General features: G+C 42.5%; 2 protein-coding genes across 2 annotated transcripts; both read left to right on the top strand.

Moving 5' to 3' along the window:
* Nucleotides 1–2,126: 2,126 nt before the first annotated feature.
* Nucleotides 2,127–6,719, top strand: LOC124039392 (leucine-rich repeat, immunoglobulin-like domain and transmembrane domain-containing protein 1). The gene is made up of 4 exons (XM_046355354.1): nt 2,127–2,390; nt 2,882–3,345; nt 4,001–4,306; nt 4,787–6,719. Exons 1-4 carry the CDS (start codon nt 2,266–2,268, stop codon nt 5,872–5,874), a joined length of 1,983 nt encoding a protein of 660 aa, XP_046211310.1. The 5' UTR covers nt 2,127–2,265; the 3' UTR covers nt 5,875–6,719.
* Nucleotides 6,720–9,567: 2,848 nt separating this feature from the next.
* Nucleotides 9,568–13,233, top strand: LOC124040440 (leucine-rich repeat, immunoglobulin-like domain and transmembrane domain-containing protein 2). The gene is made up of 3 exons (XM_046357644.1): nt 9,568–9,875; nt 10,250–11,037; nt 11,699–13,233. The coding sequence occupies exons 1-3, from the start codon at nt 9,766–9,768 to the stop codon at nt 12,544–12,546; spliced, it is 1,746 nt and encodes a 581-aa protein (XP_046213600.1). The 5' UTR covers nt 9,568–9,765; the 3' UTR covers nt 12,547–13,233.
* Nucleotides 13,234–14,289: the final 1,056 nt, after the last annotated feature.

Genomic DNA, 14,289 nt, shown 5'->3' on the forward strand with positions numbered 1-14,289 from the left:
TAAAGTATCAGGAGGAGGGGTCAGTAGTTTGATATAAAGTATCAGGAGGAGGGGTCAGTAGTTTGATATAAAGTATCAGGAGGAGGGGTCAGTAGTTTGATATAAAGTATCAGGAGGAGGGGTCAGTAGTTTGATATAAAGTATCAGGAGGGGTCAGTAGTTTTTTGATATAAAGTATCAGGAGGAGGGGTCAGTAGTTTGATATAAAGTATCAGTAGGAGGGGTCAGTAGTTTGATATAAAGTATAAGGAGGAGGGGTCAGTAGTTTGATATAATGTATCAGGAGGAGGGGTCAGTAGTTTGATATAAAGTATCAGGAGGAGGGGTCAGTAGTTTGATATAAAGTATCAGGAGGGGTCAGTAGTTTGATATAAAGTATCAGGAGGAGGGGTCAGTAGTTTGATATAATGTATCAGGAGGAGGGGTCAGTAGTTTGATATAAAGTATCAGGAGGAGGGGTCAGTAGTTTGATATAAAGTATCAGGAGGAGGGGTCAGTAGTTTGATATAAAGTATCAGGAGGGGTCAGTAGTTTGATATAATGTATCAGGAGGAGGGGTCAGTAGTTTGATATAAAGTATCAGGAGGAGGGGTCAGTAGTTTGATATAAAGTATCAGGAGGGGTCAGTAGTTTGATATAAAGTATCAGGAGGGGTCAGTAGTTTGATATAAAGTATCAGGAGGGGTCAGTAGTTTGATATAAAGTATCAGGAGGAGGGGTCAGTAGTTTGATATAAAGTATCAGGAGGAGGGGTCAGTAGTTTGATATAAAGTATCAGGAGGGGTCAGTAGTTTGATATAAAGTATCAGGAGGAGGGGTCAGTAGTTTGATATAAAGTATCAGGAGGAGGGGTCAGTAGTTTGATATAAAGTATCAGGAGGAGGGGTCAGTAGTTTGATATAAAGTATCAGGAGGGGTCAGTAGTTTGATATAAAGTATCAGGAGGGGTCAGTAGTTTGATATAAAGTATCAGGAGGAGGGGTCAGTAGTTTGATATAAAGTATCAGGAGGAGGGGTCAGTAGTTTGATATAAAGTATCAGGAGGAGGGGTCAGTAGTTTGATATAAAGTATCAGGAGGGGTCAGTAGTTTTTTTACCCACTAATATGTGCCCAGACCTGCAGAAAAAAAGTATATAAACATTAAATGGATGAAGAAGCACAGTCATAGAATATTGAAACAGTGTCAGATGACCCCTTGTGTACAGTAGAACCCTGACTCACCAAAATATACAAATGATTAACATTTTTCAAACCTATCCAATGAACCGAATAAATTATATAATTCTATCCAATGAATGGAAGAACGTTTTGTTTAACATTAATTACTCTTAGCTTCCATCCATTGGTCCTTTCCATGTTATTGAGGTTCCCACTGGGGTCTTGTTCTCCATACACCACTGTGCATTGTGGGATAGTAGGCTACTGTATGTGTTTTGATAATACTGGTGGATGCTTCATCAGTGTGACTTTGTCACAGTAAAGTGAATTTCTTCATAGATAACTTGTGGAGCCTGAACATTTGGCGACGATTTTCGTACATTTTTTGGGGGGGGATTATGGGTTATCTGTCAAATCCATGGTATGCAACCGTATACTCTATATACTCTATCTCGATATAAAAAGAAAAAATAAGTATTTTCTGATCCCTTAGAATCCCAAGTGGCTATTTTATTTTTGACCTGAATGAGTCTGATGTGAAAAATGTAAATTAGGGGTTTGGGAGTAAATTGTGCTAATAACGAGGTTTTCAAAAATATTTAATAAATATATTGAAGCAAATCCCGTAAAATTAAACATATGTATACTATTTATTACATGGTTATATTTTAATGGTCGCAATTATCCATTGGCAGCCGTTTCCTTTGTGCATGTCACTTCACTCACGAATTCACATTCAATAGAACAGCATGCAGTCAATGGACCGCCAAAAACGAACCAATCTCCATAATAAACCCTTCAATAAACTATATGGAAAGGTTTTACTCTGTATATAAACAAAGCGAAACGACACAGCCTGCCTGTCATTTGCCACGGGGCAATAATCGTGTCAATGAAAATAAATCCTTTCCACTAATCCATGTCTATCCTTTTAATCTCGGGTTTCAGAACGACGTTCAGACCTGTATGAGGCACTGAGATAGCAACACGATGCTTCGCTGGCTTGGAAGAACGAAATAAACATTACTTTTTTTTCTTTCAAAAGAGATCTTGTAGTTTAGTTTGATAGTAGGCCTATATTTCGGTAGTATAGTTTCGGAGAGAAAATGTTTCGAGGTTTTAGCCTGGGTTTCTGCTTGACATTATTTTGCTTCGGACCGTTTGTTTGCAGCGCGTGTCCGTCTCAATGTAGCTGCTTCTTTCACAAATTATCAGACGGATCCAAAGCAAGGTAAAAGAACAAACAGAGAAATGATTACAACTATTTCAATTGTGAATGTGAACAACTTCTATTCTACATGTTTTTGTTGTTGTGTGGTGGTGCGTAACGTGCAGGTAGTATGAGGTCAGCTTCTCTTCTACTCTCTTTAAAAACATATATATATATATATATGGACCCAATGATTAATTTACAATGCTCTAAGCCTCTTTCTTTGGTTCTAATAAATAGCCCTTAACCATGTTTTACTAACGTTTAGACCGAATAAAAAAAAACAAGAAAGACGGGTTAAAATGGAAGATTAAACAGACAAAGATTAAACAAAATGTTGGTTGATTTATTTACGCAGTAATTGTACGTCTACACTCTGTCATGAACCCATACAAGTCCATGGTTAATTTGGGTTAAACCTGTAATAAAGTTGAGTTATCTGAATGAACGTGTTACACTAGGTTAAACAGTGACTTTCAATAAGAGGTGTACCTTTCTCTCCATCTATCTAGGAGTGTCCTTTGCAATGACCCACAGATCACTGTGATCCCACCCAACTTTCCCGCAGACACCTCGAAACTGCGGATCGAGAAGACTGCCATCACAAAGATCTCCGGCGAAACCTTTCACTACCTCGACAGTTTGGAATTTCTCTGGATGTCTTTCAATTCTCTCAACTCTTTGAATGTAGACAGCTTCCGTGGCCTGAGAAGTCTGGATGAGCTGAGACTGGAAGGGAACGCTCTCACCTCTTTCCCCTGGGAATCTCTGACTGATATGCCCAACCTGAGGCTACTGGACCTACATAATAATAAGATATCGTCGATCCCGGCCGAGGCGAGCGTTTATATCAAGAACCTTACATACCTGGATTTATCTAGCAACAACCTGGCCACCGTACCTCCTGAGGTTCTCTCTATGTGGTTATCTGTGAAACCGTCTCAAGAAGATGGGGACAGTTCAAAATATATTCTAGGTAAGGATCTGCTCGGCAAATTAAAAACAACCTTTATTGAGCTTTTAGGGAATCCCATTTGGTTTACAAGCCAGGATGAAATAGAAGCCTTTAAATGACATGCAATTGACACTCACGTTTCGTGAGAAACAATCGATGCCATCCACAACATTATAAGCCAGGGTGCTTTTATCCCAGCATGCATTGCATGAGTACCTGTGGTGTGTTACGTAGCGTTAAATGAAAAGTTGGCGGAGACATGCATCAGACATTTGAGAGTAGTAAAATGATTACTCTAATTGTAGTAAAGGTAGCCATAATGTAGTGTTAATGAGAATACATTCACAAGTCTCACTTCAAACTAGCATGATTACTTCCACTTACTATTACGTCTTGCTAAACTGACTTTATACACACATAACACAAGGTTATAGTTCAGACAGAGCAGGAAGAGTTGTCCAAAATGTGTGTATATATATATATATATTTGTGTTATGTACTACCAAGGTAGAACTGGTGTTATCTATTGCCATGATAAAAGCGGTGTTGATTATTTATTTTCATTTTAGCTACCATTGTAGTTTCTTTAAATCCCTTAGTTTAAGTCACTCTGGATAACAGCATCTGCTAAATGACTAAAATGTTTATATTCTGGTGAAATTATTCATCACTGTAGGTCTCCATGACAACCCATGGCTATGTGACTGCCGGCTCTATGACCTGGTCCAGTTCCAGAAGTCTCCGTCATCCTCTGTGGTTCTGATCGACACCAAGCTGCGATGTGCTGACCCGGAGAGCCTGTCAGGGGTGCTGTTCAGCGAGACGGAACTCCAGAGGTGTCAGGGGCCCCGTGTCCACACGGCTGTGGCCCGGGTCAGGAGCTCCCTGGGGAACAACGTCCTGCTACGTTGTGGGACTATCGGAGTCCCAGTACCAGAGCTGTCCTGGACCCGGGCAGACGGCAAACAGATGAACGGCACTGGTGAGATCCATTGATTGATTGATTGATTGATTGATTGAATTTAACACATAGATATACAGCCAAGAACAAGCAGTCGCTACATATGTTAAAAAGGGATGAAGGACAACAACTACAAACAAACAAAAAAAGTTGTTGATTTATTTCCGTTGTGCTCCAAGTTTAGTGTTTCTAAACCTGCTCCAGTCACGGCAGGTCTTAGCCTGATCCCAGATCTGTTTGTGCTGTCTTGGAAACTGTTTGGCATAGTTGAGAGAACAGCACACACAGATCTGAGATCAGGCTAAGACCTGCCGTGACTGAAGGCTGCTAGGCATATATACGTCTGCCTGTTGCCTGAATAAGTAGCCACAGTACTTAGGACATCTATTTTGGGTGTTGTAAAGTCAGAAGCTGAAATAGCCTAGATTACAGATGGATGGACGGTTTTCTTTTCACTAATCCTTCTAACTACTTTTTTTTTGTTTTGTATTTATTTCACAGTTCAGGAAGAAGTTTCAAAGGAGGGAATCATTTGGTCCATCCTGAGTGTGCCTGCCGTCTCTTACCGGGACTCTGGGAAATACATATGCCAAGCGACCAACTTCGTGGGGACTGCAGACGCCATCATCTCCCTGGTTATTACAGACTCCTTTAAAAACGAGGAACAAGGTGGCAGCTCCAAGACTAGAAACCAGAGAGGACGGAAAACCGGCGGATTTGGGAAAGCTGCCTACCAGAAGAAACTTGTTGCCAGATACATACCTCCACCAACCACGACGGCAGCTATGCCCATCATCGAGCCACTAGGACCGAGTGGTTTCACAGGGAGGTATGATATCGAGAGCTACAGTATTTTGGACAGTGTGGCCGATGGACAGACGCCCGGTCCTCCTGCCACGGAGCCGGCGATTATTAAGGAAGTGGAGAAGGAGGTTCTTAGCAACCTGGCAGCCAACGCCTCTTCTTTGCAGGCATCGGCGCCGCCGGAGAGACGGGTGGTACGATCGGTGAAGGTCATCGGGGACACCGATCACACCGTCTCCCTGAACTGGCGGGCCCCGACGGCCAAGAACACCACCGAGTTCAGCGTCCTGTATGCCGTGTTCGGCGAGAGGGACATGCGGAGGATCAACGTCGCTGCGGGAAAGAACCGTATCACCATCGACGGCCTTGTGCCAAGGACAAAGTACATCGCCTGCGTCTGCGTCAAAGGCCTGATCCCTAAAAAGGAGCAGTGTGTAATCTTCTCAACGGACGAGGCGGCCAGCGCAAGCGGCACCCAGAAGCTCATTAACGTGGTGGTGATCACCGTGGCCTGCGTGATCGCTGTCCCCCTGACACTGATCGTCTGCTGCGGGGCGCTCAAGAAGCGCTGCAAAAAGCTACTGGGGAGGAAATCCAAAGATATTCAAGACTCATATGTAACATTCGAGACTCTCTCCCCGGGACAGAAGCCTAAGGGGATGGAGGGGGAGTACCTTGCCAGGCAACACCCAGACGAGTCCAACAGACTGCTCTCTGCTAGGTCCAGTGTGGACTCTGGGGCTACTTGTAGGAATGAGGGACCCCCTAGTGAGTACTTTTGTTGATACCAAATGAAGGCCTCAACCTTTACAGGGCAGAGAAGTCTGTCCTTTCCAAGCAGAACTTAATTTGGTTGGTTGGTCTCTTCTGGCAAGTGATGTATTGTAGATGACTGAAACTGCTCAGAGACGGAGCAGAAACCAACAGACAGTTGCATGGACAAGTGTGGTATATATGTGAGTCTAGATAAATAGGATAAATAAATGCTGACATAACTGTGATTATACAGCCTTGCAGAAATACAGGCCAACCTTGACCCGGTAAACTGTAAAAAAAAAAAAAAACAGAAACAATTTTTTTATTTAAAATGTGGAAATAAGCATTTTATATTTGTCATGCACTTTTAAGGGGGTAACATAGTGTAAGCAGTTGCCTTTCTTTGAAATGACACTAGGGTTACACAGTTATGCTAACTTTTACAAAATTCCCAGGTTTTCCAGAAATTCTTGGTGGAATAAACCTAAAATGGCACGTTCTACCAGAATACATGAAACCCATCTTTTTAACGTATGGAGGAAGAGTGATGACAGTTATTCTGAAATCACTCTGACCTCAGAATTCTGGTAGTTTTTATTTGACATAAATAATGTACATGTAAAGTATTGGTGAAGCAACTCATATCTGTAGTGATATTTTGTACCTCTGTGTATTTACCATAAACATAAATGTGCCAGGTTTACTGTCCAATCAAACCTAACATACTATACATTTTGTAATATATATCTATGATCTGATCTGATATATAGTACCAGTCAAAAGTTTGGACACATCTACTCATTGAAGGGTTTTTCTTTATTTTAAAACTTTTTTTACATTGTAGAATAGTAGTGAAGACATCAAAACTATGAAATAACACATATGGAATCATGTAGTAACCATAAAAGTGTTAAACAAATCAAAATAGGATTCTTCAAAGTAGCCACTCTTTGCCTTGATGACAGCTTTGCACACTCTTGGCATTCTCTCAACCAGCTTCACCTGGAATGCTTTTCCAACAGTCTTGAAGGAGTTTCCACATATGCTGAGCACTTGTTGGCTGCTTGTTCGTCACTCTGCTGTCCAACACAGCCCAAACCATCTCAATTGGGTTGAGGTCAGGTGACTGTAGAGGCCAGGTCATCTGATGAAGCAGTCCATCACTCTCCTTCTTGGTCAAATAGCCCTTACACAGCCTGTGGATGTGTTGGGTCATTGTCCTGTTGAAAAACAAATGATAGTCGCACTAAGCGCAAACCAGATGGGATGGAGTATCGCTGCAGAATGCTATGGTAGCCATGCTGGTTAAGTGTGCCTTGAATTCTGAATAAATCACTGCCAGTGTCACCAGCAAAGCACCCCATACCATCACACCTCCTCCTCCATGCTTCACGGTGGGACCCACACATGCAGAGATCATCTGTTCACCTACTCTGCATCTCACAAAGACACGGCGGTTGAACCAAAAATCTCACATTTGGACTCATCAGACCAAAGGACAGATTTCAACCGGTCTAATGTTCATTGCTCGTGTTTCTTGGCCCAAGCAAGTCTCTTCTTCTTATTGGTGTCCTTTAGTAGTGTTTTCTATGCAGCAATTCGACCATGAAAACCTGATTCATGCAGACTCCTCTGAACAGATGATGTTGAGATGTGTCTGTCACTTGAACTCAGTGAAGCATTTATTTGGGCTGCAATCTGAGATGCAGTTAACTCTAATGAAAGTATCCTCTGTTGCAGAGGTAACTCTGGGACTTCCTTTCTTGTGGCGGTCTTCATATGAGCCGGTTTCATCATAGCGATTGATGGTTTTTGCGACTGCACTTGAAAAAACATTAAAAGTTCTTGAAATGTTCCCGGATTGACTGACCTTCATGTCTTAAAGTAATGATGGACTGTCATTTCTCTTTGCTTATTTGAACTGTACTTGTCATAATATGGACTCGATCTTTTACCAAATAGGGCCATCTTCTGTATACAATCCCTACAATATAACTGATTTTCTCAAATGCAGGAATTCATTTTAACAAGGCACACCTGTTAATTGAAATGCATTCCAGGTTGAAGCTGGTTGAGAGAATGCCAAGAGTGTGCGAAGCTGTCATCAAGGATCTAAAATATCTTTTGGATTTCTTTAACACTTTTTGTTACTACATGATTCCATGTGTTATTTCATAGTTGTGATGTCTTCACTATTATTCTACAATGTAGAAAATGTTTTTTTTTTTTTTTTATGTAAAAAAGAAAGAAAAACCCCTTGAGTGAGTAGGTGTGTCCAAACTTTTGACTGGTACTGTATGTGTATAAATAAATATGTTTTTTATAAATGTTTGTGTCCTCTTAAATCCTTACCTGCTCTATAATAGCATATTCCTTCCCAGAACACTTTGACAACCGTTTTGTTCATGCAATCAGAGGATAGGTTCTGTTTTCAACGACACAGAACATCATAATGGGGTGATATACATCCGGGGTCAATAGTCAATTATCAAGAGGTGAAAACAGGCAGATGTAAACATTCAGGTGCCAAGCCACAGCATGGCATAGCACCAGTATGCTCGGCAATAGCATTAAGCTAAGCCTTAGAATTTAACTATGATATAATATACATTTGAAGGGCTGACGAAGAAATTACAAGGAAACATGTTGTGATCAGCACCATGGAATCCTGACCTGTTCACCGGACGTGCTACCTGTCCCAGACCTATTATTTGACCATGCTGGTCATTTATGAACATTTGAACATCTTGGCCATGTTCTGTTATAATCTCCACCCGGCACAGCCAGAAGAGGACTGGCCACCCCACATAGCCTGATTCTTCCCTAGGTTTTGGCCTTTCTAGGGAGTTTTTTCCAAGCCACCGTGCTTCTACACCTGCATTGCTTGCTGTTTAGGCTGGGTTTCTGTACAGCACTTTGAAATATCAGCTGATGTACGAAGGGCTTTATAAATCTATTTGATTTGATTTGATGGATAGCTTTCACAGAATAGCCTATGTTTTGTTTAGCGTTTCGTATTGGCGCTGTCCACGGTGCTGATCACAACTTGATCGTCCGTCTATGGCCACTGTGGTCGTTTACTTTGTACAGTATCGTTTGCAGACTACGTACATATTTGTGTCTGAAGACCTCTTCCATCCGTTCCTCATTTAATAGCCATGGATCCTTTTGTTTCATGCAGTCTACAAATAAGAGACGTTGGGTATATAGTGCCATTTTCTCAATGGTCTTCAGTAGCCCTGATCTATAGATTGCATATTGGACTTCCCGATGCTCTAAGTCACTGTCAGTGCATATTTAATATCAAGTAATATTTTTTCTGAGAAATCATATTATTTTCTAAAATATCCCGTTCGTTTATTATTTATTAGGGAACATGCATGTTGTGACAGACTTTCTCTAAAGAGATCACTTTATTGGTCAATTGCACACAAGGTTCAACCGAAATTTGTCTTCCGTTGTTAACCCAGCCCCTCCGAAAGACATACCGTACATATAGTTTTTTTGGAGAAGTGCAGGGGGCTACCACACTGGGCCCCCGGGAAGCTGTTGTGTTGTGGAGGGGGGGGGGTTAAGGGCACAACGCCAGGTAATGGCATCTAGGATTTGATACCAGCAACCCTCCGGTTGCCAGCTCACTTCCTGGCAGATTTTTCCAGTAGGACCCGGTTTTCAAACGGGCAACTCTCCAGTTTACTGGCTTGCCCCTCTAACCACTATGCTACCTGCCACCCCACAAGGAGGATTATAGCTAAAACATATTAAAAAAGACAAACTTTCAGCGTGTTTTATCTTATCATTTGGTGTCTCAAAGGGATTGCACCAAGGAAGATTAAGGTAATAGGTTTACCTCTACTGTCTGCCCCTCCTGTGGAGATTCTCGGCTCTAATGCTTCACATGGGTTTCTGTTAAAGGAATTATGGCCACCTTGTATACAGTATTAGCTATAGCTTGGCTATTCTATAAAGTAACTCCTGCCTCGACATCTTGTTTACCCGGCTGCTCTTGCACAAATGATAACTTGGGAAGGTAAGTCGTTTGTTGTCAGTTCTTGTGTAGCTAGTTTTGCACCGCGTTTCCTTACGGTGTCAGGACGTTATATGCAGTATTGACTGGTCAAATGTAGGCTATTACTGAACTCAATGGTGGCTTTTCATGACTGGTTTTAACAATAGACAATATGGAGAGATAACATTTTACATTGACATTTTAAGTCATCTAGCAGACGCTTTTATCCAGAGTGATTTACAGGAGCACATCCACAAATTGTTCACAAAAGTCGGCAGGCTACCTAACCGCATAACCGCTGGGCTACCTGCCGCATGTGTCTATGATGAAAGGAGTATAGATAACTTACTCTAACCGTACTTCCATAACCCATAATGTTTTGGTTTTATTTTTAGATCCTTACTTTGTATGGAAACAGCCATGGGACGAATCCCAGACAACGTCCCAAATTATTTCAGTAAAATTCGAATAGAAAATTCCCACCTGACCGAATTACCGAGCGGCTCCTTCTCTAAAGTCACTGCCTTGGCGTCTCTATGGTTGAATTTCAACGACATCACCCTAATGAACATCAAGAGTCTGGAGGGGCTGACGAATCTAACGGAACTGCGGCTCCAGGGAAACAAGCTGCGTTCAGTCCCATGGACAGCGTTCCAGGACACGCCGAACCTGAACATTTTGGACCTGAAACTCAATCGACTAGACGTGCTCCCGGAATCCGCCCTGAGACAACTACCGGGCCTGACCTATTTAGACTTATCCTTCAATCAGCTTACTGTCATATCCAGGGATGTCTTCCTCAACTGGCCTCTCCTCAACACTGAGGAGAGAAAAGGACGTAAAGAGGCCAGCAGTGGAGAGGCCAACGTTGTTTTAGCGCTGCACGACAACCCTTGGCTGTGTGACTGTCGCCTCAAAGGTTTCGTTGAGTTTATCAAAACCATTAGTCCACCTCTAATTCTGATGAACTCGTACCTGACGTGCACGGGCCCCAGTTCCAGGGCGGGGAAGTTCTTCCACGAAGTCGGTTTGAAAACATGCATGAAGCCCGAGGCCTCAGCCACAGAAACCAACATGACTGTGTCACTGGGGGACAAGGTAACCCTCCAGTGCTTAGTCCAAGCCAGGCCTGACCCCGCCATCCACTGGTCATACAACCTGAAGATTATAAAGGGATTTACTGGTAAGGTTTTTATTTAATTGCATATTCTAGGCTACCATCCATTGGAATGCTGTGACTTTGTTGCAGTTGGGTATTTACCACGATATCACATGGCAGTCCTAGTTTATTGTAAGCTACACCACTTTGATGACAAGATTTAGGACAAGCAGGCTAATGCATGTGTGTATGTCATTCATGACTTTGGTAGGCTCTTGATGTTTCTACGTTTCTAAGTAGAAAAGCCGCCATAGATTGATTAGAACAGCTTTTCTTGTAGGCAAAGTCAACAATACTGTCTAGTTAACCCACATTTCCCCAGGCACCGAAGACGTGGATGTCGATTATGGCAGCCCCCCCCCCCCCCCCCCTCCTCCCTGCACCTTTCTGATTCAGAGGTTAAAAGTGGAAGACACATTTCAGTTGAATGCATTCAGTTATACAACTGACTAGGTCCCCCCCCCCCATATCCCTATTCATAATGCAACATATTACTGTAAATATGATAAATATTCAATATGTACATGTTTAAACACCAACAACTCAACATCCTACTGGGTACAGATGTCAATTCAACGTCTATTCCACGTTGGTTCAACGTCATTTCATTTAAATGACTTGGAAACAATATTGATTCAACCAGTGTCTGCCAAGTGGGATAATTCTCCTTTCTCTCCCTCTTCAGTGGCAGAGACCCGTGTGGACGATGAGACCATCAGATCTCAGCTGGTCATCCCATCCATGCACCTGGAAGACCGAGGCGTCTACACCTGCTTCGCCAACAACTTTATCGGCAACTTCTCCGTCAGTTTCCTGATCAACATCAAGTCTTTCAACGCCTCCTCCTCCTCCTCGGGCGGTGCAGCCATGTCTCGTCCCCCGTTCCCCCTGGCCTCGGCCGACGAGAACGTCTACATTGACATCCGCATCTCCAAGCAGACGGTCTACGGCATCACTCTGGAGTGGTACGCTGCGACAGACAACCCTACAGAGACCTGGTTCACCATCCACTTGGGGAAATACCACTCTGACAAAAAGGAGTTGACATACATCGGGCCGGGCATCAACACCTATGAGGTCAACGACCTCCTACCGGTTAGTAAATACGAGGTGTGTGTGACACTGAAGAACCAGACACCCCGCGCCGGTCAGTGCATCGTGTTCTTAACAGGAAGTGACATCAGCCAGCTGGAACAACGGGAGAAGTTCATCCATATTATTGTGATCATGTGTGCCATGGTGCTGGCGGTGCCCGTAGGGATGTACGCCTGCACCACCGACACGAGATGTAAGTTCAGCTACCTGGACCGCTGTACGGAGCAGTGTAAGAGGAGGAGGAGGCAGGAGAAGACACTGAGGACCAATGGGGAGAGACAGGGGACCTTCGACAGCCTCCAGGCCGCCAGCGATGAAGGACTCTGTCGTGACTCTGAAGAGTTGATGATGAAGAGGAGGTCCTCCCAGGATAAAAACAACCACAAGGGCAGAGTACAAGATCCACAAGAGACAAACATTGGAGCAAAGCTTTATTAGCTCTAGGTTTAACGGTAAAAAATGAAATGTACTAAGATACCTATTGGTAGAAATGAAGAGCAGTGTTCTGTGAAGTGAAGCTTCAGGAAACACATTTTTTTTAACCTTTATTTAACTAGGCAAGTCAGTTAAGAACAAATTCTTATTTTCAATGACAGTCTAGGAACAGTGGGTTAACAGCCTGTTCAGGGGCAGAATGACAGATTTTTACCTTGTCAGCTCGGGGGTTTGAACTTGCAACCTTCCGGTTACTAGTCCAACGCTCTTAACCACTAGGCTACCCTGCCGCCCCAATCTGTAAAGCTACAAGTTATGAAGACTGAAATGCCTTTCTTCCATGACTGTAGGGAAGTATTTTATTGTTTTTATCAAAATACCCTGTCTCTAAGTAATCAAATGTTCTTGTTTTTTCAACTTTATATGCTGTATTTTTGGGATATGGTGTTTTTCTTAGCTTCATTGTTCTTCTCTGTTTTAAAAGAAATAACCAATCTGGCAAGAAATCACTAATGTTGCTTCTATACATGTAATATCGTTGAAACATTTCCTTGTCTTCAGAATGTCATGAACTGTATTCTGCTCATTGAAAATAATTATTTCAGAGCCACACCAGGTTCAGTCAAATATACAATAACCATGCCTTTGCACTACGATCTTTGTAATGAATGAGGCTTCTTTGCTATTGTTTTCCTGTTTTGGGGGGGTGGGTGGGATAATGGGGATTAGAGTTGGGGGTGAAGCTGGACACTATAGACAGCAGGGTCCTAATAGCTCCCTACCAAAATCCCATAGGTACTGTAGGTCAAACGTAGTGCCCTACACAGAGAATAGGGTTCTATAGTTAGATCTTAACCATGTCTCTCGGAGAGAATAGGGTTCTATTGTTAGATATTAACCATGTCTCTCAGTGAGAATAGGATTCTATACTTAGATCTTAACCATATCTCTCAGAGAGAATAGGGTTCTATACTTAGATCTTAACCATGTCTCTTAGAGAAAATAGGGTTCTATACTTAGATCTTAACCATGTCTCTCAGAGAGAGTGGGGTTCTACTTAGATCTTAACCATGTCTCTCAGAGAGAATGGGCAACAAGAGATCTTCTCTGAGTGACTGCATTAGATGATCCTTTCTGATATCTAGTTTTTATACAATACCAATCAAAAGTTTGGACACACCTACTCATTCAAGGTTTTTTTTTTTTTACTTTGTTCCACATTGTAGAATAATAGTGAAGACATTAAAACTATGAAATAAAACTTATGGAATCATGTAGTAACCAAAAAAGGGTTAAACAAATAACATATTTTAGATTCTTCAAAGTAGCCACCCTTTGCCTTGATGACAGCTTTGCACACTCCTGGAATTCTCTCAACCAGCTTCACCTGGAATGCTTAAGGAGTTCCCACATCTTGGCTGCTTTTCCTTCACTCTGCGGTCCAACTCATCTCAAACCATCTCAATTGGGTTGAGGTTTGGTGATGATGGAGGCCAGGTCACCTGATGCAGCACTCCATCACTCTCCTTCTTGGTCAAATAGCCCTTACACAGCCTGTGGATGTGTTGGGTAATTGTCCTGTTGAAAAACAAATTATTGTCCCACTAAGTGCAAAACAGATAGGATGGTGTATCGCTGCAGAATGCTATGGTAGCTATGCTGGTTAAGTTTGCCTTGAATTCTAAATAAAACACAGACAGTGTCACCAGCAAAGCACCCCCACACTATCACACCTCCTCCTCCATG

Source organism: Oncorhynchus gorbuscha, linkage group LG07, assembly GCF_021184085.1.
Source record: "Oncorhynchus gorbuscha isolate QuinsamMale2020 ecotype Even-year linkage group LG07, OgorEven_v1.0, whole genome shotgun sequence".
NCBI lineage: Eukaryota > Metazoa > Chordata > Actinopteri > Salmoniformes > Salmonidae > Oncorhynchus > Oncorhynchus gorbuscha.